The 27,151-nt window shown below is 44.6% G+C and overlaps 1 protein-coding gene across 3 annotated transcripts in view; it reads right to left on the bottom strand.

Annotated features, from left to right (window-relative positions):
- CRAMP1 (cramped chromatin regulator 1) overlaps positions 1-27,151 on the bottom strand; it is a 43,349-nt gene that overhangs the window by 9,196 nt on the left and 7,002 nt on the right. For all 3 annotated transcript variants that reach the window (XM_026682472.2, XM_087973307.1, XM_026682471.2), the window contains exons 3-16: positions 21,909-22,102; positions 19,628-19,781; positions 18,046-18,129; positions 16,521-16,569; positions 15,372-15,457; positions 12,809-12,932; positions 12,287-12,368; positions 9,518-10,810; positions 8,139-8,313; positions 6,721-6,905; positions 5,099-5,173; positions 3,450-3,531; positions 2,341-2,445; positions 883-1,061 (exon numbers count right to left, since the gene is read on the bottom strand). In XM_026682472.2, coding sequence (XP_026538257.2) covers positions 883-1,061; positions 2,341-2,445; positions 3,450-3,531; positions 5,099-5,173; positions 6,721-6,905; positions 8,139-8,313; positions 9,518-10,810; positions 12,287-12,368; positions 12,809-12,932; positions 15,372-15,457; positions 16,521-16,569; positions 18,046-18,129; positions 19,628-19,781; positions 21,909-22,102 — 2,867 coding nt within the window. The remainder of the gene's footprint in view (positions 1-882; positions 1,062-2,340; positions 2,446-3,449; positions 3,532-5,098; positions 5,174-6,720; positions 6,906-8,138; positions 8,314-9,517; positions 10,811-12,286; positions 12,369-12,808; positions 12,933-15,371; positions 15,458-16,520; positions 16,570-18,045; positions 18,130-19,627; positions 19,782-21,908; positions 22,103-27,151) is intronic.

Genomic DNA, 27,151 nt, shown 5'->3' with positions numbered 1-27,151 from the left:
GAACATTAATGCTTTATTTATCATGCCTGCCCTGCTACTGTCAAGGATTTCCCGAAGAAAAGAAAGGAAATAAATCTAACCAATAAATGGTAAAAGAAAAAGGGAATAGAAATTCAGGGAAAACCAAACTAGCATCTCCATTAGCTATCGTGGCTAGCTGGCCTGGGAGCCCTTCTCCTTTGTTACAGAGGGCAGGAACAACTTATCCCACCAGGTAGAACAATAGAATCAATAATGTGTAAGATAGTAGATGAGGTATCAATTAGGATTGGGATGGAGAGGCCGTTTCTGGAAAGCTGGGGCTGTGAGGTAGGGTAAGGACGCAGAGCAAGGAAGTTCAAGATTTTTAAGGAGTTTTGATTGTCTGGAGGAATCTAATGGGATGGAATGTAGAGGGCTGGATTTCCAGGAGGGAGGGGGTGCATTCCAGAGGAATAAGAGGCAACTCAGCCCAGATACTATGTGTGAGAGAAAGAGAGTGAAGACAGCTCCTCCTCATTAGTTCCAAGAATATATGTTTCATGCAGGGATTAGCCTGCTCCAGTTTGGCAAGATTCTGTCTCTAAGTCGAGAACAATAAAATCTGCTTGGAAGAATCACTGTGTGTCTTTCTTGGTTTGGGGAGCCTGGTGTCTAATTGGGGCACGTTGTACCCAAAGCAACATCCTATTAGAACAGAGATGGGCATCTATGGCACTTTTATGACCTCTGGACTTCAACTCCCAGAATTCTTCAACTTAGGAATGCTGAAGGGTGGCTTAGGAATTCTGGGAGTTGAAGTCCACAGGTCGTAAAGTTGCCATAGATGCATAGCCCTGTATTAGAATTGGATAAAGTCGGTTCTAAAAGAAGAAAAACATTATAGTAGAGCTGAAAACTGACCGCCACTGTTGCTATGGAACTTCCATTCTGATGTGCCACTGTGGAGTCTTGACTTCCAACCACGGTGGTTACTGCCTCTGGTGAGAGCGGGGAAACGCCTGGCAAGCCTTCGGTCCCCAGAAGTGGCAACGGACTGCCGGGGATAATGCCGGCTGATTTAGCCGCCAAATCAATCGCGCCTTTGGACAGAAAGCAGCAAATGTGAGAAAGGACATTTTCCTGAAACTAAAGTTTTAAAATTGCCAGAACCTAAACTTGAGGTTCTGGCAATGCTACATCTACACCAGCAGGAAAACACTTTGTTTTTAATGGTGCCTTCTTATTATTTACATAGTTCACCGATTCAGGAGAGGTAGTCCTTGTTTAGTGCCCACAACTGAGAGCCACAACTCAATCATTCAATAAAGAGGTCACTACGTGAAACTACGACTGTGTTTATGGCCTTATTTTGGCTTTTCTTTGCGGACAAGATCTGCGAAGGATGTAAATGCGAGGACTGGTGGCCAGGTTACTTTTTCATCACAGCAGTAAATGAGACAACGACTGAATGAAGATGACCTCTGTCTCAAAAAGCTAAGATTTTCCATTGCTTCATTATCTCAACCTTATTTGAAACCTTAATCTCCACCGACCCTGATATCTCCTGAATGATTAAACCAGGTCAATAGGATCTTTCTTCAAAAGGATTGTGAAAGGCCTGGGTGAACATAATGAGCACTTCAAAAACTAATCATGGGGGAAGATAAAAACGGTTATTTCAGAACTGGTAATAACTAGGAGACGCAGATAAGGTAGCTTCAAAAAGTTAGGGCCTCCCTAAGCATACCCATGCGCTCCGAATCCATTGGTGGTGGCCATTTTACTCTCAGGATTCATTTAGCCAACCCTAAGTGGATTTGCCCCCAGTGGGACTTTCCCATGTATTTTGCCGGGGAATGTAGACAAGGGCGAACTCGAAAAGTTGGCACCCTCCTAACCATAACAATGTGCTCCGAATCCATTGGTGATGTCCATTTTGCTCTCTGAATTCATGGGGAGCTAACCCTAAACCTAAGTGGGTTTTCCCCCTTATGGGTTTTTCCATGTATTTTGCCAAAGAACGTAAATAGGGTGGGCTCGAAAAGTCAGCATCCTCCTAACCATAACAATGCGCTCCGAATCCATTGGCAATGTCCATAAACAACACACACACACCCCCCACCAAAAAATGTGATTTTTCTCATGTATTTTACCGGGAGATTTAGGTAAGGTACGCATGAAAAGTCAGCATCCTCCTAAGTATACTGAATGAGCTACAGATTTGTTGCTCTCCAAATTGATGGAGACTCAACCCTAACCTAAGTGGATTTGCCTGCCCGCCCTGCCCCCTCCCCCCCATGGGATTTTCCCACAGAAACCTAACCCTACCGCTACCTCCCTGTTGTTGCCTGGGGCTTTTCTTGGAAAAAAGAAACTTACTAGACAGGCGATTGGTGGCTTGAGCTGGAAGGATTTTGGGAACAATGGGGCGTGACACGGCAGCTTTAGTCAGCGAAGACTGGATTGGCCGAAAAGATCCCCTTCCTAAAAGAAGGAACAATCGAAGACAGCAGAGGAATGGTTAAAAGCGCACCGAATTTGGAAAAAGGAAGAAAAAAAAAGTCACTTGGGAGTTATATCCCACATGGCACCCAGTTCTGGGTCTTTCTCCCAGGAAGAAAACCAAAGACAAAACACTGTAGAGGCCCCCAATAGAAAATATGGGCAACATAAGGATATGGCAAGCAGAGAGTAACAGGATTGGAAGGGGACCTTGGAGGTTTTCTAGTCCAACCCCCTGCTCAAGCGAGAGATCCTTCACCATTTATTGGCAAAATGCTTGCATCCTTTCTCGGCTCTCACTTGGGGGTGATCATGGCGATTTAACAGGAGCCCAGGAGCCCAAATTTCCTTGAGGCATGCTCCCACATCAATGTCCCTAGTGGATTCCAGCAATCGCCCTAATTAAATCACGATTCTTGAGCCAAACTTCAAAAGACTTCAAAGGATTCATTAGAGGCGACCTATTGGCCCTGCCCTGTATGAAGCCAACTCTGGCCTACGTCATTTACAGTCCCCTGTGACCCTGTTTCCCCCCCTCCCTGCTGGGGGTCTCCTAAACCAGATTCTCCAATTGAGCAGGTTCACAGGCTGGGTGTCATCATTCATCATTCAATTAAATATATGTGCAGGCAAAAGCTCTGGTATTTTAGTTACAACCGTTTAAAGAGTTGGAATGTACTTTCTCTTTCCCCCCCTTTTTATGGCAACTATTAAAACAGGCGTAGGAATGTTTTATGAGTTGACACCTAGGATTCTACACACAGGCTCATCTTTTACTTTCCGAGAGGAAGGAAGGATGTCACACAAACAAGTAAAAATAAAGGCTTGCCGTCACAGGGCCGTTGAGACCACAGCTAGTGGTCTGGGACGAGCCCATAGATGGAAAAGGCTACAGCTTTAATCCCCTCTGCTCAAAGAATTCACCACCTTCTCCAGGCCCGTGTAAAACGTATTCCTCAGATTATACACATGGCTGAGCAGCTCACCTGTTATGGAGGAGTTTGATAAGATGGAAAAGGAACAGACATGCTGGGAAGGGTTTTCGGAAGGTCTAGGAAGCAGAGTCCTCTGCAAGAAGAAAGCGAGATATAAACGTTAAAGAAAAATAAAAGTTCTCCAGTGGTGTCTAGATTGTATCTCCCTGGTCCGTGTCCAATCATCATACAGTCTCCAAATAGGTTCTCTGTGACATTATCAGTGCTGGGATTCAAATTTTTTTACTACCAGTTCTGTGGGCGTGGCTTGGTGGGCGTGGCAGGGGAAGGAGGATACTGCAAAATCTCCAGTCAGAGGTGGGATTTGCCGGTTCTCTGAACTACTCCAAATTTCCGCTACTGGTTCTCCAGAACTGGTCAGAACCTGATGAATGCCCCCTCTGGACATTGTGTGTCGTCCTCAACTTACAATACACTAAACCAGGGGTGTCCAACCCTGGCAACTTTAAGACTTGTGGACTTCAACTCCCAGAATTCCTCAGCCAGCATTGTCTTAAAGTCTTAAAGTTGCCAAGGTTGGACACCCCTGCACTAAACGAACAGTTCGGAGTTACAAGGGTACTGAAAAAAGCGACTTCTGACCAGTTTTTACACGGCTTGTTGCAGCATCCCCATGGCTACACGATCAAAATTCAGACACCTGGCAACTGGCATGCGTTTATGACAGCTGCGCTGTCCCAGGGTCATGTGATCACCGTTTGCAACTTCTCCAGCTGGCTTCTGACATTCCAAGTCTATGGGGAAAGCCAGATGTGCTTAACGCTAGCTGCAATGATTCGCTTAAAATGGGGGCAAAAATCACTTAGAACTGCCTTACTTAGCAACGGACATTTCGTGTTCAATCGTGGCTGTGAGTCAAGGACTACTTGTAGATCTATGAATGCCTGGGACTCTTGCTGATATTGCATCCAGCTAAGTTAAGGGCTGGAGAAATTTGATTTGATATGGAGAGGTATATTCTTTGGGGGGGTTATGTGCTGACAACAGGCAGGAACAAAGACCTGTATAAAATTATTCTTTCTCCTGTTCCTTCTCCTCCCAGGAAGGACAGGTCATACGGCCCAAACCTGTCCATCTCTTTAACCGAATGTGGTTAAAGACCAGAAATTCCTCTTAGGATAAAAATCAAATTTCTGTACCTTAAAAAGAATTCTAAAGGTGTATTCAAGTCTGATCCATTCTACATTACAAAGAGATGCCCTGTTTTCTTCTTCTTAGCCTAACTGAAATGACTTTGCCAGGGGTTCCCAACCTTTTCTATACCTCTAGAACACTTCTGATATATTCTCACACACCCCTTTAAAAAAATAAACAATTATATGCATTATAATTATACACATACGCTATAATTTTGAAACTTCTAAACTCAAGTTTTTACACACACCCCTGGAATATTGTCTTGCACCTCCCAGGGGATGCGAGCCCTCCCCAGTTGGAAGACCCTGGACTGTGCAATCTGTTTCTCACATATGCTGACGGGCCTGAAAGCAGAAAACCACCTAAGCAGGAGGAACCAATTGCCTCTGTCCAAATGGATGGGCAGAAAAGCAAGTAACAATAAGGCCCCCCAAATAAGCCACTTGAATCCATTTGTTGACCAAATGAAGAACGTATCTTAATTAGCCTTAGTTCTCTCTTACCTGAACAACCAGCGGCTTCCGCAGGTGTCTGCTGCGTAGTTTTCTTGGCTTTGGCAAGAAAAAATCCGATTGCATCTAAAGAGAAACAGCAGTTCATGATATAGCATCCTGATACTCTAACAAGACCACTGAGGCTTTGGCTTGCTGCATGAAGGGAACTTCCAGCAGCCCTGGGCTAAGGTGTCCCACACCGATTTAGCGTCTCCATGGTTCTACATAATTTATATCATCCAGTTAATTTGGTAGCAAAAAGATCAGAGTATTATTCTGCTGCAGGACAAAACAGAATCAGAAATTCAGAAAGAGTGGCAGGCTCTTCCCCGCTAAAAAACAGGGAGTAGCCCTTCAGTGAAATGGGTGGCAAATACATTTAACAAATAAACAAACTTGATTTCAGATTGGATGGTTCTGCCTGGACAGTGAAAGGAAGGACTTCAAAGTATGTTTTGAAAAAAAAAACAAAAAAAACAGGAAAGTAACAGTAGAGGAAGAAGTTGGCCATGTGATTCCTTACTGGCTGGAATTCTGACTTCATTCTTTCCCAAATTTTGTGTAACCTGAGATTTTTCGTCTCATTCCCAAAAACGCAGCTGTAAGCTGTAACACATACAGGACATTAAAGTGCCATGAAATCTTAATAGCGTGACCAAGTCCTGGAACGGATAGTTGTGCCAGCGTTCCAGCAAACCACCACTCCAACCAATAACTCTCCCAAGATACACATCACTCAAAAGTTCTTTTTAATTTAGATAGTAAACTGGCATGACTGGGGGAATCCCGAATCTGAAAATGCCGGGCTTCCTTGCAATAATCAAATTTACAAATCCAACCCCCTACACCAGTGATGGCTAACCTATGACACGTGTGTCACTCGTGACACGCCGAGGCACTTTGACTGACACGCCTGTTAATGTGGGGAAAACCTGCACATTTAGAGGCTGCCTGTGCTCTGTTCCAATCCCTGCTCCCTGCTTGTTGCGTGGAGGCGTGGTGTCACCGCTGCCGCAAGATCTTTGCAGCAGAGAACCAGTTTTAACCGCCATAAACTGAGGTTTGTCCGTTTCATTACCTCAGGAACGCTACAGGAGGAAAGGAGATCCATGAGGTTCACCGCCCTGTAAGGTGGCCTTCCGATCCCCACATCCTGCACCTGCAGCCCTGAGACCAGGGAGACGAGTTTCACAGCCCTATGTGATCACCCCAGCCCAGTCCGTCATAAATCAAATTATTGATATTTCTTGAAGTGACACACGACCTGAGGAAGGCTACACTTTTTCCCGATTTTCCGACACACCAAGCTGAAAAGGTTAGCCATCACTGCCCTACACCCATCATTGCCTCACATGCCCCCAATCATCATCCGTCCCAACTTACAGACTTCCCCTCACATATGCGCACAATAGCACGGCCTTGAACTACAAAAAGAATGTTATTTTGTCTAACTACACATACCCCAAGGACTTCCACCCTCCCACTTTCCCAGGCTCAAAACGTGGCAGCGTGGGAGGATCGGATCTCAGTATGGCTTCCAAAGCTGACGAGCTGCTTAACTTTTACCAGCTACGAGGGAAGGCTGGGTTGGTTTTTCTCCTAACGTTACGCTTACACATTTCAAGACTCACACTGATAGTATCCAAGCACTGGCGGAAGCTCAGGTCTGTTTCCTTGTTTTGCAAGAAAAGCTTCCCATGCCGGCTGTTCGGTGGGAGGGTGGTGGGGATGGCAAAGAGGCCGCCGTCGGCATCAGGGTTGCTGGAACTTGAAGAACAACTAGCCACCAAGAGGGGCTTAGAAGGATTTTGGAAACCTGTCAGGAAACGATAAAAGACATTGATTAATGGAAAAGACACACCCAGGCGGTGGGGGGAAAACCAGGGTCAAGGGTGACCATGAAGGATGTGTCTCGGAGTCGGCTGGCTGTCAGGATTCCGGCACTTAACCTCATTTCAATCATGAGTCTCTAGCCAAACTTCCAAAACTTAAAGAAGATCTATTAGGAGTAAACATGCCGGCACTGCCTGGGTGTAGCCGACTCTGAGGCACATCGTTCATTGTCACACCTTGACCCTGGTTTTCCCTCACCCCTCTGGGTGTATCATAATTCATATTCTCCAACGGGACACATCCATAGCCAGGAGTCTTCAATCATGCTCTCCAGTTAGAATTTTGCAGGGCAGAAACTTCAGCCACCTAGTTACTATCTTTGAAAACATTTATGGAATGCAGTTTCGGTTTGCAAGCTGCCACACCGCTCCCCTCTCCCTTTCTGTTAGCAACTCTAAAAAGACCATAGGAATATTTTATGAGTTGACACCGGACTTCTATTAGGAAAAGTCTTGGAAGTACTTCCATAAACCTATGTGGATGTGCAGGAAGGTGTGAATTTCACAAGGAACCAGGGATATGAAAGTGCAACCACCTTACTAGAGCGTGGACTTCAACTCCCAGAATTCTCCAGCCTTCTAGAAGAATTCTAGGACTACTGCTGCTACTACTACTTCTTCCTTCCTTCCTTCCTCCTCTCCTTCTTAGCGTATTCCCGCAGGCGCAGGTTCCGCTTTTCGGAACCCTGAACGCCACTTTGCACAATCAGCTGCATCTCCAGGGCGCAGGCCCGTGGCTTGCATATCTTTGTTCATGGTATCTTGCCATCTCTGAAGAATCCTGGGAGTTGAAGTCCACATAATCTTCAAGTTGCCAAGGTTGAGAAACAAGAGCTCTGGGAGACCCCAAAGGTGATCTTCCAAAAGGCAACTGGACTTCCTTGCCAATTTTTCTTTGAAAATGTTTTGTTTCTCATCCGTGGAGGCTTCTTCCATTCTGTTCTCGGAGAACTGACAAACCTGCAGCTCGCTGCAAGTTGTCGAATTCCAAACGACAGAGCAATTCTCTCACTCCACTGTTTGCCCAATTGAACAATGAATTTGAGAGATCCCCAAATCTGGAGATTTCCTAGGCACAGAATCTGGAAGAGGCGGGGAGGGGCACGTCTATGTGGATACAGCACAGGGTGGACAGGTTTTCTGCACGACTGACTCACCTGAGGAGTTGGGAGTGGCACTGGGGGAAAAGGTCTTCTTATGAAGCGCAGGTTGATTGCGAGCACAGCCCGGACTCCTGGTGCTAATGGCAATCACCTTCCCGGGAGGTGTCAAAGCATGCTCCTCTTGAATAGGCTTGATGGGGGAGGTTGCAACGGAATTCATTTCAGGGATCTAGAAAGGAAGCAGCGAGGTCTCAATTGCAGGATGCTTCAAACCATCTTCATCATTAAGGTAAAGGTTCTCCTGCACATCCGTGCTACTCATTTCCGGCTCTAGGGGGCGGTGCTCATCTCCGTTACAAAGCCGAAGAAGAGCCAGCGCTGTCCGAAGACGTCTCCGTAGTCATGTGACTGGCACGACTAAACGCCGAAGGCGCACGGAACGCTGTTCCCTTCCCACCAAAGGTGACCCTATTTTTCTACTTGCGTTTTTTAACATGCTTTCGAACTGCTAGGTTGGCAGAAGCTGGGACAAGGAATGGGAGCTCACCCCGTTATGCAGTGCTAGGGGTTCGAACTCCCGATCTGAAAGACTGACAAGCTCAGCATCTTAGCCACTGAGTCCCCTTCATCACCATTATCCAAGTTTAAAGAGCAGATATTCCAAAGAACATTCAGAACTACCATGGTGGGACAGGATAGTGGTTTATTCACTTGTGGTCTAGCTCAGGGGTCCAGAAATGCTTTGCTTTAAGTCGAGTGTTTCAGCATTTTGAAAAGCTTTTAAGGATTAACCTAGAAACCCAGTAAACCTCATAAAAACTTTGGTTGCGCCCACCTAAAATTGTTCTATTTATACATTTATATATGTATGAATCTACACATCATAATCAGTTATGGTTATTGCACACATTATCTACATATACATGCCCACCTAAAAATGAATCTCTTAGAACCGTAATTTTGTGCTGGATATATATGAAGTGAAATCCCCAAAGTGGAAATGAGGTAGTCTGACATGGTCAGGTTAATTTTGGCTTAGCTACTGCAGCACTTAACAACAGAGTTGCCAGTCCCAATTGTGGCTGTTAAATGAAGATTATGTCTAACCAAAAAAAAAAAAATGATGAAAATTGTCCCTGTTTCTGCCTTTTCTGTTCTTTTTTTTTTAGATGGCAATGAACAGTAGATGCAATATTAACCACTGTCGCAAATAAGCTTAAAAAGAAGAGCCAAATTATCCCAAATAAACCTACTTCCCAAGGTCCTTATTTCACAGGAGACAGGCAAGCAGAGAAGGGAAGCGGCAAGCCAGTTGCAAAAGATCTAAAGGCCACATCTGGATAACTGGGAAAGGTAGGCGGGCCGCCTTCAGCCAAACTCGTTCACGAGATCCATTCGGATGACTTAAAAAGAGGTGACCAGGGGGCACTTACCGGTTTGGGGTTAACTTCAGAAGAAATGAGCTTCAAGAGGCAATTGAGGAGTTTCTGTTTATGAAAAGCGGCTGAGGGAGGAACAGATTTCGGTTCAGTGACCGGCTCCCCGGCATCCTGGGTTTCCTGCCCCAAGACTGCCAGCCAGTCGTATTCTAGCTGCAATTTGTTTGGCTTGCCCATCATGAGGTAGACTTCAGCCAAGGTAAGGCTTTCAGAGGTCCGCAGACTCCATCCCTTCTCCCGCACTTGCTGCGCGAGGCGGCTGGGGTCGTCCTTGGGGGACTTTGAGACCGCCTGTCCCTGAGGTGGTGGTGGTGGAGGAGGCGGCGGCGGCAGTGGCGGCAATGAGGTGTTGATCTTCTCCTGAGAATCCTCCATTACGACGTCATGGAGCTCCTTCGCGCAGGGTTCCGCTTGAAGTCCGGAGCAGCGGAAGGCCTGAGTTTCAGAAGCGGATGGATGGCCGACCCTGGGCATGTCTGCCCTGCCGCTCGCCGGCTGCGTGGGGCTGCGGCTGCTGGTCTCCGTGCCGCCAGGGAAAACCCCCCCGGGAGGAGAACTTTCCGGCAAGGCAACCCCCTCTTTTCGATCCAGCTTCTCCACACAGAGACACTTCTCGGGGACAATCAGGTCGTGGCAGGACTTCATGTAACGGGGAAAGGGATCGAGCAGGGAGAGCTCTTCCAAATCCGGCGGAAGATCAACACAGCTGCACTTGGCGCGGCCGGCGTCTACCTCGGCAGGCGAGGCAACGGCAGGCACCGCCTCTCTGCTCTCGGCCACTGGGATGGGCTTCTCCAGGCTTCCACTCGGGTCCTGAAGCTCAGTGGGCGGTTTGGGGAGCTGGCTGGCGACACTGGGCTCCGAGGAGGCTCCTTCGGCGAGCCCAGCTTCGCGGGAGCCATCGTCCGGGTTCGGGACGGGGTCAGGGATCAACTGGGGAGCTTTGATCACTTCCGCGGCGGTTTCGGGCTTGGCTCCGCCCTTATTTTCTGCCCCCCGCGAGTATTTCACCTGCCCTCTGGCTGTCCCCTGACCGCTCTGTATGCCGAGGATTTGGGCGGGGGGCAACAGGTGGACGTCCTTCGTACTCTGCTTGCAGCGCCCCGATTCCTGCCAATGCACGGTGCAGAAGGCTTTGGAGTGCACCACGCGGGCAACCTCGGGCAGGGGCGCCAGCGTGCAGTTCTCCCCCGGGAAGAGGTGAAGCGTTGTTTTCTCTTCGGAATAGCTGCTGGTGGTTTCAGCGTCTCTGCAATCCTGCAGCTGCCTCTCGGCGAGCGTTTTCCTCTACAGGAAGGAGGTTTAGGAAGACAGGTGTGGAGAAGCAAAAAAAAAAAGGACAGGACATACCTGTAAATATTTCCCCATAAACCCCAAACAAAGTCAGCGCCACTTTGTTGGAAGCCCTGAAGAGAGGAGGAGGAGGAGGGCTACTAATAAGTCAGAAATCATGGGCACGCTCCATCACTGGAGCTTTTTAAGAGACTGGACAGTCTTGTCTGAGATTGTATAGGTATTCCTGCTTGAGCAGGGGGCTGGACTAGAAGACCTCCAAGGTCCCTTCCAGCCCTATTCTATTCTATTTCTATTCTATTCTATTCTATCCTATCCTACTCTACTCTATATTCTATTCTATTCTACCTCTACTCTATATTCTATTCTATCCCTATTCTATTCTATATTTACTTCTATATTCTATTCTAATTTCTTTTTTTTTTCTATTCTATCCTGTTCCCATTCTATTCTATATTCTCTTCTATTCTCTATTCTGTTCTATTCTATTCTATTCTATTCTATTCTATTCTATTCTCTTCTCTTCTCTTCTCTTCTTATTCTATTCTATTCTATTCTATTCTATTCTATTCTATTCTATTCTATTCTATTCTATTCTATTCTATTCTATTCTATTCTATTCCCATTCTATTTTATTCCTATTCTATTCTAATTCTCTTCTCTTCTCTATTCGATTCTATGACTGCAAATGCAAAAAACTGGGAAGGAAAACCCTTGTTCAAAATGGGAGAGATGGCTTAATGTACAGGTAGTCCTCAACTTACAACAGTCCATACAGGGACCATTCAAACTTTACAACAACACTGAAAAAAAGTGAACCATGACCGTTTTTCGCACTTATGACCACTGCAGCATCTCTATGGTCACGTGATCAAAATTCAGACGCTCGGCAACTGGCTCATACTTATGACGGTTTGCAGTGTCCCGGGGTCACGTGATCCCCCTTTTGCGACCTTCTGAGAGCAAAGTCAACGTGGATGTCAGATTCACTCTGCAACTGAACAGCTGCAGCGATTCACTTTGCAACTGTGGCAAGGGAGGTCGTAAAATGGGGGCAAAACTCACTTAATAACTGTCTCACTGGGGAACAGAAATTTTTTTTGGCTCAATTGTGGTTGTTAAGTCGAGGATTGCCTGTAATGTTAAAAATGCCAATTTTTGGCACAAGGAAGAAACTAATTGAAACAGGCTCTAAAATCCTCTAAAATGTTGAGGTTCTTCTGAGTAGCTTCCTTTATTATTCCTCAACGACAGACAAAAATCTTGGCAAACTAAAACCGACTACTTGCACTATTAAACAGATACTCTGGGAACTGTTAGGCAGGAGCTGTCCTCACCCCATTTCTCCCACACGAACTGTCTTAACTGCGATGTCTCTTGTTCCCGTGGAAGGCAGCCCCTCCCTCCCTCCCTCCCGGGAATCCAGACTACATTCCATCCCACTAACTTCTGCGTTAAGGGAAAGGATACGATACGCACTTCGTGGAGAGCCCATTTCTGTTTCAGGAATTCAATGAGGCTGGATACCTTCCGGTGCAGCTCCACGATCATTCTGTCAAGTCACGGAAGAAAGAAGAGAAGAATCAGAAAATAAGGGATATTGTTAGCGAGGGAACCAAGTATCCCGAAGTAAGCCAAGCAAAGCAAACATCGCCCTTCCCTTTCTCTACCTACAACCCAACTTAGGATTTTATTACTCCCATTTTTACTGCACTGGAAGTAGGGTAAAAATAAAACAGTGGCGTAGAACAGCAGCACGGGACAGGAGGTCCCTGAAACACCTATTTTAACAGGAAGGGGAGAGGAAAAAAGACCTACAATCTTCCTCTTCTTGTTTTTAATGGCTCAAATTCTTTGTAGAACATGCCCAGCGACATCCCAAACTCTCTGCTCAAATGAGACAGCCGCTTTATTTTGCTTGTTGCTGTGAGTCCAACTTCAAGGCTCCAGGTTCTACCCATCCACCTCCCACAGCCAGCCTTGATGAAGGACCTGAGACGTGGGTTCTGGGCCAGACTCTGCACACGGGCCCATGCGTGGTTGTTCCGTGGCTGCAGTTCCACAGGGACCTTCAGGGGAAGACGCACAGGCTTCTGATCTTCCTCATCACTTATACCTGTAGGACACAGCAGAAGGGATGCTCGAAATCAGTGGTGGCATTCGACCGGTTCTGCCCGGTTCTGGAGAGCCGGTAGGAGCGATGAGCGGCGGAGATGGAATCGGTTCTCTTCCCCCGCTCTGCTGTTGGGCCCGCCTGCCCGCGCTCCCATACTCACCCTTTATCCGCTAAATTTGAAGCGCAGCTGCTTTGCGCGGCACAGAAGAGTGCCACGCGGCAGCTGATGAAGCGACCGAGATTGTGCAGGCTTGCAGGACGCGAATTAGAACACCTCTGCGCCTGTGCAAAATGTGTGAACGTGTGCAAAGCACGCCCAGCAAGCCACACTCGCCGAACCGGTGGTAAAAAGTTTTTGAAACCCACCCCTGCTCGAAATCCTACCTGTGAGCCCGGTTAAGCAAAATGCTTGGGGAAATCGCACACCAAGAGAACAATCTACAGGTACTCCTTGATTTATGACCACAACGGAGCCCCATTTCTGTTACTAAGCCAGACAATTGTTAACTGAGCTTTGCCTCATTTTAGATTCGAACTGCCAAATTGCAAGCATCTGGCCGTCAGCAGAAATAGCCTGCAGTACTGCACTCTAACCACTGTGCCACCTCGCTTCTAGTAAGTAACCGAAGGTTTAAGACACTCTAATAGGATATATGTCTATCAATAATCAAAAACAGGTTTTATTTGGGCTGAGAAACAAATAATCCCTCTAGACTTCAGGTAGAGGACAAATGGAAGGTAACGTCAGGTAACATAGCAAGGAAACCAAGTGGGGCTGAGGGAATGAAATGATGAGGCTGGAAGCAACAGCATAAGAGAAACATGCCCATATATGGTAACTTGAAAAGAGGGCTGTTGGAAGACAGGAAGGAGATGAAGCTATCATCCCTGACAAGCTGCACTGGAGGCAAATACTGGGTAGTCCTTGACTTAGGACAATTGGGCTGGGAATTTCTGTGAAGTCGCACCTGATTTGTGAAGTCGCACCCGATTTAATGATAATTTTTATGGTGGTTGTTACACGAACCACACAGCTGTCAAGTGAATCCAACTTTACCAATGGGGTATTTCACCCCCCCAAAAAAAGCGGGCAAAAATACGGTCACAAATCATGATCACATAACTGCAGGAGGCTGCAATCGGGTGTAAATGTAAGCCGAGCACCTGAATTGCAATCATGGGATGGCAGGAGTGGCGTGACAGTCCTAAGTGCCTATAGGTCTGTGATGGCGAACCTATGGCACACATGCCACAGGTGGCACGCAGAGTCATTTGTGCCGTCACACGAGTTGCAGGCAAACTTACCTCACTGCGCGTGTGTGCGCCTCACAGCTGATTTTCGGTGGGTTTGAGGCCTTTTTCGGCCTCCCAAAGGCTTGAGGAAGGCTTCTGCAGGCCGAAAAATAGCCCCGTTTCGTCACTTCCTGTTTTTCCACCTGCAGAAGCCTTCCTCAAGCCGAAAAAGGCCTCACACCGGCCGAAAATCAGCTGTGAGGTGCAGTGCAGGTAAGGGGGCGGTGTGTGTGTGTGTGGGTGGGGGGGACTGCGCACGCATGCTAGGGGGCATTGCCTTCTGGTTGCTGGCACGTGAGCGTGCAAGCGCACGCACAATTTTTGGCACAGGAGCCCAAAAAGGTTAGCCACCACTGCTATAGGTCATAAAAGAAGGCCCTTCTTCCAAGGCTGTTGTAAGCCTGAGCCGTCATTAAACAGTCGTACGTTGAGGACTACCTGTAAGGTGCATTACCCGTGGGATTGCTGTGTGATTTGAAGATCGAGGAGAGGGAAAGCAACCTGCTCTACAATTACACAACTGGAACATGGACCCAGAATAGCTGAACAGGTACAAAATACAGGTAATTCTCGACTGACAACATTTAGTTGTCGAAGTTCGAAGTTACATCACTGAAAATGTGACTTAGGACCGTTTTCCACACTCGTAAGGATTACAAGTGTCCCCAAGGTCACGCGATCAGAATTCAGGTGCTTGGCAACCGGCTCACATTTATGACGATTGCAATGGGATCCCCTCTTGCGGCCTTCTGACAAGCAAAGTCAATGGGGAAGCCAGGTTCTCTTAACAAACGCCTTACTCATTTAACAACCGCAATGATTCACTCCATGGGGGCAAGAAAGGCCGTAAAAGAGGGTACATTTCACTTCACCCGTGTCTCCCTTAGCCACAGAAATTTTCGGGATCAATTGTGGTCGTAATTCGGGGACAGCCCATAATAGAAAACGTTTAAAAGAATCGGACGATTCAGACCAGCTTCCCGAGGCTTGCAAATAAAACGCGTGCCTGGTTCGCGTATCTAATTTCTCTCTGGTGCTTCCCACCATCTGCCATGAAACAGCGGATGGCAGGGCTGGTGGCACACGGAGGTCTTCCTCCCTGCCAGCTGCGCCAAGCAGCTTTCCTGCCCAGAATTTATGACGTACCATCTGGATCGCAGAGCTTCTTCAGAGCCCGGCACATGGGGGCCTTGATACGAAGGTTCCTGCCTTTGTAGCGAACCGTTGTAGCTCTAGAAAGAATGTGAAAAAGGGGGTGAGAGGCTTGGAAGTTTTATTTTGCTTGATTTATTTATAGCCCGCCTTTGTTATTTTTACAAATAACTCAAGTGGGGGCGAAGGTATCCAACACAACCTCCTCCTATATTCCTCACAACAACAACTCTGTGAGGTGAACTGGGTTCAGAGTGTGTGGCAGGCCCGAAGTCACCCATCTGGCTTTCATGGCTAAGACGGGAGTAGAACTCCCACTATTCTGGTGATGCGCCCAAAGTTACACAGTCAGTTTTCATGGCTAAGGCAGGACTAGAACTCACCGTCTCCTGGTGATGGGCCCAAAGTCACCCACCTGGTTTTCGTGGCTAAGGAGGGACAAAAACTCCCAGTATCCTGGTGATGGACCCAAAGTCACAGTCAGTTTTCTTGGCTAAGGCAGGACTAGAACTCACTGTCTCCTGGTGATGGGCCCAAAGTCACCCAGCTGTTTTTGTGGCTAAGGAGGGACTAGAACTCACATTCTTTTCCTTTCTACCCTGATGTCTTAACCACTAGACATCACCAGGAAAGTACAAAAATCTTTGGCACAATCTACTCCCTTCCAGTAGCAAATATTTGTCTTTATAGGGTCCAAATCAAGGGCAGGGCTATTTTCTCACTGAAAATCTCAAGCAAGCATTCGGTCGTTCTTGATGATCACATTAATGTAATTATTATTTAGGTCAATGAAAGTTACCCCTCTCCAAAAAATTTTAGGCAGCTTACAAACGTGCAAAATATACTGAAATAGTTCCATCAGTCACTTGACAGAGTACAAGATAACATTATGTCTGAGCATTTGTAACATGAAAGAGAGATGTAAACGACAGCAATCATCCAATCTGGATCGGTCACCAGGACAGAGGTTTTGTTTTGTCTTTAGGACTCATGATCCTCTTCAGGTAACTTCTCTCCTGAAAACTCTGAAGACAAAAGCTCAGGTTTCGGTGACCGACCCAGCTTGGATTCTGCAACGTTGAACCCGGGACATGTATGTTCGCCATTATTCGTGACAGATATGTTTCAAAATAAATTACTCACCCAGCTTGGATCAGCTCATTGAGTTTAGCTGCGTTTTTGTCATCCATGCCTTTAGAGAATATGAAAAAAATCAAAATCATGGGCAGAATATAAAAAACGAAACATGACTGCACAAAATAATTAACAGGTCGAGGACCATCTTTATCACTACAAAACTGTCATTCCGGGATTGGGGTGGGAATGATATTATTTTAATTAAACATCAACAGAGCAAGATTCTTTGTATTACTCTAGAAAACGCATTTTAGGCATCAAACATGTACCATTTAATTGTATACGAAGGACTTCGCACAACTGTTAAGAGAGTAAAAGAAAACGTGAGAAAAGTCAAACGACAGCCTAGACTTCTTGGAATAAAGGAAATAGAAGAGATCCACGTGGTCCAGCAGAATTGGTTCAAGATATGTTGCAAAATCAAACATGGACACAGACCATTTCTTGCAACAACCACAGGTAGCCTTCCCTCGACACAAGGCGAAGTTCCTCAAAAGAATCATTATCCAGTGAGAAATGTAAAAGGTCCTACATCAAGGCTTTTCTAATTGGCCGAATCTATAGAATAACAGAGTTGGAAGGGACCTTGGAGGTCTTCTTGTCCAACCCCTGCCTAGACAAGAAACCCAACACCACTTCAGACAAATGGTTATCCAACATCTTTTAAAAACTTCCAGTGTTGGAGCATCCACAACTTCTGCAGGCAAGCTGTTCCACTGATTAATTGTTCTCACTGTCAGAAAATTTCTCCTTAGTTCTAAGTTGCTTCTCTCTTTGGTTAGTTTCCATACATCATTGCTTCTTGTCCTGCCCTCGGGTGTTTTAGAGAATAGCTTGACTCCCTTTCCTTTGTGGCAGCCCTGAGAGATTGGAACATTGCTATCATGTCTCCCCTAGTCCTTCTTTTCATTGAATTAGACATATCCAATTCCAGCAGGAATAAGGAATAAGGAATAAACATTGGAAGTAAGGAGTAAACATTCCTTACTTCCAATGATTAAATAGGACAAGTCGTATTTGCGAATTTTGACCAGAGTGTAAGATAAAACCAAATACAAATATTGTATGGTCACTTTAGATGAGACGAGTCGGATACTGAGTGGATTGTTTTCTTTTTAAAGAAAAGCTACTCAGAATGCATTTTAGTTTTCATTCCTCATCTGTAGTCAGATATGATCCCTGCTTTCAATTCCGCATAAGTCATCCTGCGTAGTTCTTACATCCTTCTGCTAGGCAAGGATGAGCAGATTTCTCATTGTTTGTGAAATGACACCCACAAATAACAGATGCTTGCTGGCATGTTTTCTGCTTCCTTCTACTCTGCGTGAAAGAGCAAACTGCAGATTATGCTTGGAAATCTCTCCCACACAAAGCCAAAGAAATGCACACTGCAGAGCGATGTGCAAAATACTGTAGAGGGAAAAATGAGGAACATCTGGCAAAATGGTCGGGAAGCGGGTTTTCCACGGCAGATAAAGAGGCAAGCCCCGTACTTTCTAATTCCATGGCATCGAAAAAACAGTATACTCACAGCCCCCAATCTTCTTTCTGAGCTCCCCATAACAAATTAAGCCATAAAGCTCAAGGGAGGATTTTTTCAGCCCTTGAGAAAACACTGCAAAAGAAAGAAAAACACAGGTGTTCAAGGGAAAAGAATATACCACAAACTTGCACGTGATTGGATTAAACTAAGACTCAACAACCTCTTATTTTTTTTTAAAAAATAAACCTAGCAGACAAATACTGACATTTATGTCCACCATACCTGATCCGGGTAGGTCTCCCTGCAATTTATATTAATTTATTGTTCGATAAAGGGATACATTTCATAGCTGGTTTTAGATTGACACGGGCACCTAAGCCCACATTTATCTTTATATCTTGATTATTCAAGATATAAAAAAATGTTATGCTGCTGTGTAATTCTTCTATCCTCATACTGTTTTTTTTTAGTTTATCCATTATATGATAACTGATGGAACGTGGTGGCTCACGAGGTTAGAATGCTGGGCTGATGATTGACAGCCTCACGTTCAAGACCCATTGCTGCTGTGGGGCGGGGTGAACTCCCTGTCAGCGTTCCAGTAACCCTCCATTCCGCCCAGTAACTCCTAGACAGACATCTTCTCAAAGGTTCCTTTTTTTTCGGATAGTAACTGGCACAACTGGGGAATCCCAAATCTGAAAGTTCCGGGCTTCCTTACAATAAGTAAAAAACTACAAAATCCATCCCCTGCACCCTTCATCACATCACATGCCCCAATCACCATCTGTCCCAAGTTAAGACGTCCTCTCACTTATGTGCAAAACAATCTGACCTTGAATCAGAAAAAGAGTGTTATTGTGTCTAACTAGATATACTCCAATAAATTCCCCCCTCCCACTTTCCCAGGCTCAAATGTGGCAGCGTGGGAGCATCTGATCTCAATATGGCTTCCAAAGCTGACGCTCCCATCACATGATCCAGCTCCCACTGAGCCAGCGGTTTGAAAGCAGGTGACTGCGAATAGATAAACAGGTACCACTTTGGCGAGCAACTTCAAGGGGGATGCATGAACTGGGTGTCTCCCAGACAACACAGATGTCACCAGCAAATCCTTCACCATGGAAGCACTGTACTAATACAAGGAGTCCTTGACTTACGATAGTTCATTTAGCGACCGTTCAAAGTTATGACATTGAAAAAAGCGGGTTATGACCCTTTTTCCACACATGAGCGTTGCAGCATCCCTACGGACACATGGTTTGTATTTGGATGCTTGACAACTGACTCGTGCTTATGACGGCTGCATTGCCCCGGAGTCGTGCGATCTCCTTTTGCGACTTTCTGACAAGCAGAGTCAACGGGGTAACTGGATTTGCTTAAGAACCATGTTACTAATTTTAAGAGCTGCGGTGATTCACTGAACAAGTGTGGGGAGAAAAATCATAAAATGGGGCAAAACTCCATTGGACGGAGGCCCGATTGGTCTGAACAAGAACATGCTCTGGGCAAATCCTAAACATTCCTTACTACTCCCTATCTACCAGCTGTCCATCCAAACGTAAAGCACACTAGCTTGTTGCACCACCATTCAGAGAAGCCAAGCCAACCTTTTCAGGGCGGTGCTCACCATTATCGAAGTCAATGTATTTGGAAATCTTGTGCCAGGTGCGATAATAGAAGTGCCGGACCTGCTCCTTGTTCTTCACCATGCTTGCGGGCTTGCTCTTCTTCTTGTACTTCAGGGCAATATTGTTCTGAATCGCTTCGAAGTCTTTGCCATGCTGGGAAAAAAAACAACGCACGTATTACAATGTGAGAAGCAGGGCAGCAGGAATAATTGGATGACACACATCTTCCAGAGTTGGGTCAAAAGGTTTGTGGGCTTTTGGGGAAAAGGATGTGTTTTCACATCATACCACTAGACAGTTTGAAATCTACATTTACATGTGATTTTCTGCAGAGCCGCCAGAAGGCTGTTCAGGTTTCTAGAATTTCGACATTTATTTCAGAATGGCTAGAGAAAATAGGTTTTCTGTATGAATGCTAGCATTCAGAATCCTACAAAACACACAGGTAGAAATCCATCCTTCTTAACCTTATTTAATGTTTATTTATTTATTTTATTTAATTATTTAATTTAATCTTATTTAACCATAGAATTAAATAGACAAAATTCTGGTGAATTTCTTCATACTATAACTCCCAGGAACCCAGACAATGCAGCTGAAACAGAGGTGAAACACGGTTGGTAGATTACAATTCATTGAAAATAAATACTTTCAAAATGCTGGGATAACGTATGTATGGTGGAATCTCAGGTTCACAAACATTCCTGTTCGCGACCAAATCGGGTGGCAAACAAAAAATCCACCTGATTTTTTAATTGGGTCATGATTCAAAAATTGGGTGGTGAACAAAATCGGCGTGGGAAGATTCCCTTTCTGCACCGATTTCCCCTTCAGTGCCGGTTTTTTTTGACTGCACGCATGCGCAGTCGGTCATGCTTCCAGACATGACCAAATTGGGTTGCAACCGGAGTCCGGGAATGGATTACGGTTGCAACTTGAGGCTCCACTGTATTTTAGACTGCTTAGATACATCAATGGAGCATACAGTTGTAACTCCTTGACTTACAACTGTTTGTTTAGCAGCCATTCAAAGTTACAATGGCACTGGGGGAGGGGGGGACTTATAACCGGTCCTTGAATTTACAACTGCTGCAGCATCCTCACCATCACACGATCAAAATCAAGGCGCTTGGTAACAGGCATGTACTTATGACTGTTGCAGCGCCCTGAGGGTCATGTGATCACCATTTGCGACCTTCCCAGCTGGCAAAGCCAAAGGAGGAAGCCGTGATTTGCTTAACCACCCTGCATGATTCCCGTAACAACTGCCGTGATTTGCTTAACCACCCTGGAAAAAAAAAAGATTGCAAAGTTGGGCACAATTCATTTAAACCACCACCTTGCATAGCAAGACAAAATTCTGGTCCTGATGATGGTCGTAACTCGAGGATTTACCTGTACCGTTTGACTACTTCTCACAACAGGAAAATATTGGGACGGGTTTTAAAGCGTACCTTAAAAGACTGCTCCTGTGTGTCTCTGGTGCGGGATGTACAGTACTTACATCCACAATTGAGAACAACATTTCTGCTGCTAAGTGAGGCATCTGTTAAGTGGGGGGTTTTTGACCTGTTTTACGACCTTTCTTGCTGCAGTTGTTAAGGGAATCGTTGCGGTTGCTAAGTTCGTAACCTGGTTGCGAAGGGAATCTGGCTTCCCCACTGACTTGTCAGAAGATTGCAAGAGGGGATGATACAACCTCGGGACGCTGCGACGGTCATAATTATGAACCGGCTGTCAGGGCTCCGAAAGTTACCCCCATTTAAATGATGAGTCTCGAGCCGGCCTTCCAAAACTTCAAAAGGATTTATTGGGAGTTAACATGTCCGGCACTGCCTGGGTGTAGCTGACTCTGAGACACACATTTCACTGTCACCCTTGACCCTGGTTCCCCCCCACACACACCCGGGTGTATCGTAATTCATATTCTCCAATGGGACACATCCATAGCCAAAAGTCATCAATCATGCTCTCCAGTTAGAATTTTGCACGGCAGAAACTTCAGTCACCTAGTTACTATCTTTGAAAACATTGATGGAATGCGAGCTGCCCGGTGCTCCCTCTCCTCCCTTTCTGTTGGCAACTCTAAAAGGACCATAGAAATATTTTTGTAGGAGTTGACCCCAGTTGCCAAGCACCCAAAATTGGGTCATGAAAATGCTGCAACGGTCATAAGGGTGAAAAAACAGCCGTAAATCGCTTTTTGGCAGTGCCGTTGTAGCTAAATGAACTGTTGTGAGTTGAGACCCGTAGCAGTTCCCAGCGTTTTAAAGCACCCACCTCATAGAGGCCTTCGAAGAAGGTGTTCTTATCCTCCGTGCTCCAGGATTCCCACTGACGCCTCACTTTCTTGCCTTCCTCTTTTTCTCCGGTTGATGCGCTCAGGTTCCTGGAACCTGATTTCGAATTGCCGGCTGGGGTGCTGGATGGGATTCCTGAGGAGTTGCCAGATGACGCCCCACCATTATCTGCACCTTGAGGAGGGGAAAAGGAAGGGTCAGCCCAACAAACCCCCACACTGTAGCACATAGATGGGATGCTGGAGCCATTGTTCATTTTGGATGACTTGTCACAGACTTTAGTGCAGCCGGAAAGCAGGATATAACTCTTAAAAAGAACTTTAGCCTAAAAAATGCATTTATTTATGAAATGTATATCATCATCATCATCATGACATCATCATCATTTTAATGACCCCATAATCCCTTGCAGGGTGGAATCTGGGCAACTGAGTGGAGCTAGCAGGGTATTTAATGGCGGGATGCCCTTCCCGTGGCCAATGCAAAGTTTTCTTCAGCAGATTTATTCTCATTGTAACCAGAGAGAGAAATATCTGCCTCTACCGAGGATCGAACTCACAGCCTCCTGATTGTAAGGCGAGAGGCTTCTACTCTAGGCCACTGCACCACTCCTATTTATGAGATGCATATCCCAGGATGAAATGTCACCTGTGTTGCTTTGAGGGCATAATCCAAGATGGCACACACACACAGAGATGAAATGATGCTGGACTGCTGCCGTCATTGTCTTTGATAGGGTGTGCCATCGCACAAACGTATTTTGCATAGCACAGGTTGGAGAAAGGAACGACATGGGTTGTTCAAAGAAGTCAACTTACTCCGGAAGGAACAAGAAAAGATTTGGGCCGTTGTGGAGGTTGCAAGGTTAAGACAGAGTAATTAAACAAAATCAATGGCCTGTAATTAATTACATAGGAGATCTGCTGCACTTATGGAAATGGCTTTACAAGCCAGCTTTTGCCAGCAACACCAATGCAACTCTTGCTGAATAAGTCTACAGGAATGGGGTGTTGTAACTTGTTTGCTGCAAATTAACCAAGCTTTTTTTTTTTTTTTTAAGCAGACTTGTAGCTGTCTTCCACAGACAGGCACATACATGCAATTGTTTAAAAAAAAAATCCACGTAGTATGTTGAACATCCTCAAGTATTCTGAAAGCTCTAATTTAAATGAGTTCTTCTTCTATCACCATTAAAATTTAGTTTAGTTTAGTTTACTTTATTGTCCTTGCACCTCGTACAATGAAATTAAATACCATTTTCAGTGTACATTATGACTATGAAAATAAACACTAACACACATCCTTCACCTTCTATACATTGAATTGAAAACCCCTGATATTGCATTAATATTGCACTATACAGTAGGATTCAATAGAGTTACTTCCCTGGGATAGAAGCTGTTTTTCAGCCTATTTGTCCTTGTTTTTATTATCCTGTACCATCTGCCAGATGGTAATAGTTAAAAAAAAAAAGGGTGCCCAGATGAGATGTATCTTTGAGAAGGTTTGCACCAAGAAAATGTCCTTGTGTGTCCAATCACACTTGGCCAATAAAGAATTCAATTCTATTCTATTCTATCACAAGCATGGAAGGGGGAAAAAATCAGCCCGCACAGCCCATTATCCAATCTGTTTGAGATCACCTTCAGATGGAATCCTGAATGGAAGAACAACCCCATCCAATTTATCAAACAACTGGAGAAATTCAGGTCAGTGGAGAGAAAATTCGAATCAACAAAACTAGGAAGCTTAACAAGAACATTTGAAACCTGGGCGTGCTTTCTAGGAAACGAGGCCATGGGTCAGGAAAGTTTGTCCTACATAAGGAGATTTTTAATGTGGTGAAAACTAAGACTTTGTGTACAAAACCCCGTGCTCTAATTTTGACAGCACGATCCAATCCCAGTCGGTGGGTGAATGGCTGATGCCACAGATCCACAGGTGCCTTTAAATATGTGCCTCTGTTTTTATTCCTAGTCTAACCTTTTGAGACTTTTGTATGGTTCAAACAACACGTATCAATTTGTTCTGAGCAGAGTATCGTGTTAGAAGATATATTCCACAGAACACAAGCGAGAAATGGTTGCGTGTGATTATCTGGCTGATTTTTATCAGGGTCCTGTTAATTTATTTCTAGCTCAAACAAAGACACTATCAAGATTTCAGGGCTGTTTTAGTTTACAGATATTAGTTCACACTGATTATTGTCCTAGAACCATCATCATGAAATGAATAAACATGCAGGTATTCCTTGACTTACAACCACAATTCAGCCCAAAATTTATGTTCCTAAGCAAGACAGTTGTTAAGTGAGTTTTGCCCCATTTTACATCCTTTCTTAGCCAGACAGTGGTTAAAAGAAATCACCGCTGTTAAATTAGTAACACGGTTGTTAAGTGAATCTGGCTTCCCCATTGGCTTTGCTGATCAGGTCTCAAAAGAGGATCAAGTGACCTTGGGACGCTGCAACCGTCATAAATACCTGCCAGTTGCCAAGTGTTCCAAGTTTGATCACATGACCATGGGAATGCTGCAACGGTCATGTGAAAAACAGTCATAAGTCTCTTTGGTCACTAAACAAATTGTTGTAAGTCGAGGGCTCCCTGTATTGTTTTCTGTTGTTAGGGGTTATGAGTCCACAACATGGCTGCTGAAAATCATGTTGGAGTAGGCATACTCCATGTTGCATTGTTTACTAGTGCTTAAGTCACTTACCTAGGGACAACCTAATGGGTCAAAGCTACAGAGAAATTCCCACACACCCGTGCTTTCAAAACAGCATGATAAACTGGCAGGGAGATTCCTCACAGAATGAGGTCAAACAAACCAGGTGACACATCATTTACAGGTATTACAACCGTTTTAGGGAGTCCCCAAAAGAGTGCATTGCAACAGCCTCTACGTGGAGGTATAGGAACTAGCTCTGAAGTCATTCAGAGGGTAGACATACTCAATGAGACATGTCTCTTTCCCAACCTATTGATGTTATTGATCTGCAAAGAATAGGCATATTAGGTATACTTTTCTGCCTTATGATATGCGTTACATTTGGCCTTCGGTGCTGAAGAATTTGCACAGGCTCTGTACTGGTGAGAAATGTCAAGAGGCAGCATCAAGAAAATGCAATTGTCTATTTAACTATAAAAGCTAATTGAATTGTTCTACCCATTCATAGGTAAGATTTAGAACTCATAGTCCCCCAAAAAGTAAGCTCCATTCTCTTTAAAGACCAAACCAGCGACACTCTTAAATCATGACAAAATAATTTAGCTAGCCCGATTTCTGATCGTACTCCAAATGTTTTTGACAATTTGAATGATTTACTTTCTATGCTCTTTAGCAGAATTGCCTCTTGTAACGTGTAAAACCCACAGGCTCCATGTACAATTTTGCCTGAGTATCTTCTATTCAATTTAGCGCTTTCTGAGAAATTATAAACTGTGTCTAATGTATGGCATATAGATACAGTGATCTGACAAGTTGGTTGTAAAAAAAAAGGGGGGGTACAATCTCAGTCGTGTCCATGAGGGCACGACTCAAGTGAATAATGGAAATATTATTATAAACGTGAAGTGTATTTATTTGTAATAGCCATCTTGCCAGGTCTATAAGCTAGCATGAACGTGAGAATAAACAATAGTCAACCCATGCAAAATATTCCAGGCATAAGAACAGCTTCAAAAGATAGTTTATGCCTAGGGGATTAAGAGTCTTTTACAACTAAAGATAAGGACCATTCATGTAAGCACACCATCCAACTATAGTAATCAAGAATTCCCCCAATTATTCAAAATTTGGAAAAGACAGTTCACAATTGGTTGGTTTCACATTAAACAGCTGCCTAATAGTTTGCATTCAGAATACACACCGTGCATTCATTAGAAGCAATTAATAAGGTTAATAATTTAAGGAGTTAAATGTTGAAATTTTTACATCAGAGAAGTTCTCCTTCTAGGTATGGCAAGTAATAAATATTAAACATAATTTTTCTCTCTTTAGACATATTGAATCGATCCTTTAATAAGGCATTTCTCTGCTGACTACAAAGTTATTTGTAAGATTTTCCTAGCCCAATGTTTAGACATTGTTCAGCAGGGTCGAAGGAAAAGCAGAAAACAGCAGGAAAGGAATAACCAGCAACAATTTAAAATTAAATACTGGTTTTAACAAGCATGTTGTTGATTCCTCTCCTGACACCTCTCTTCAACATCCCCAGAAGACATTTCCATGGTTTTTAAAAGGAGGAGTCCCTAAAGAACAAAAATGTCCTCTAGTAGCTGAGCACAAAATGGACTCCCAAGCCCACCAAAAGCAAGCAAGGATCCCACGCCAAAACCTTTCTGCATGATATTCAGACACTTGGAGCACTAAAGCCTGTATCCTACAAAGCTTATGCTGCTATAAATCTGTTTCTCTTTAAAAATGCCACAAGATGTCCTGGTGTTTTGTACTGCAATAGACTAACACAGCTTCAATAAGAAAATAGAACCTGTTCAAGACCATGGCTAACAAAGGGTGAACATCTGGACGAAGGAAAAGGCTTGACAAAGGCTGTTTTCTTTTTTCTTTTAACTACACCTCAACCTGTACCAAATTCATATTACTTTTCAATTAAAGTACAAACCCTCGGTGCACTTTCTTTTTTAAAGGTCTGTCAGCAATATTTTTTTTAAAATGGTAAAAATGTTAAGCGGACTGAAATAGGACTGAAATAGTTGAAGGTATCGGCAAACACTGACATTTTAAAGCATCTGTTTATTTAAGAAAGAGTTATACTCTTAATAAAAAAACTGATGTGTAACATGAGGTGTATCAAACTGTGTGTGTGTGAGAGAGAGAGAGAGTGTATGTGTATGCCATAAAATGTACCTTCCTCTATACTACACTTGCACAAATATTGGTTTATTCCATTTAACGTCAGGCTTCACACATTGAATAAACTATAGTCTATTGAACAGATCACAGTCGATAAGTTCACATAACAAATTAAACCCAAATCAAGCAAACCACAACGTGGCTTAATATGATGGGCGTATCCAAATAAGAATTTCTAAATAAACATACCTAAAATTGGACAATGCTCAATAAGGAATCAAATACCTATCTATTCAGAGAGATAGACCATTTGTGTGGCCCATAATGGTTGCGATCACACAATACACCGAGCCTCAAATTTTCTCATCTTTCCCCCAAGTGCCTTACAAATATGTAGACATGCTGCCT

This window comes from Notechis scutatus, chromosome 12 (genome assembly GCF_049901735.1).
Source record: "Notechis scutatus isolate UNSWTSFEM ecotype Mainland chromosome 12, rNotScu1.2, whole genome shotgun sequence".
In the NCBI taxonomy this organism is placed as follows: domain Eukaryota; kingdom Metazoa; phylum Chordata; class Lepidosauria; order Squamata; family Elapidae; genus Notechis; species Notechis scutatus.
Note: the sequence above shows the minus strand (reverse complement) of the source record. Positions and strands in the feature narration are given on the sequence as shown.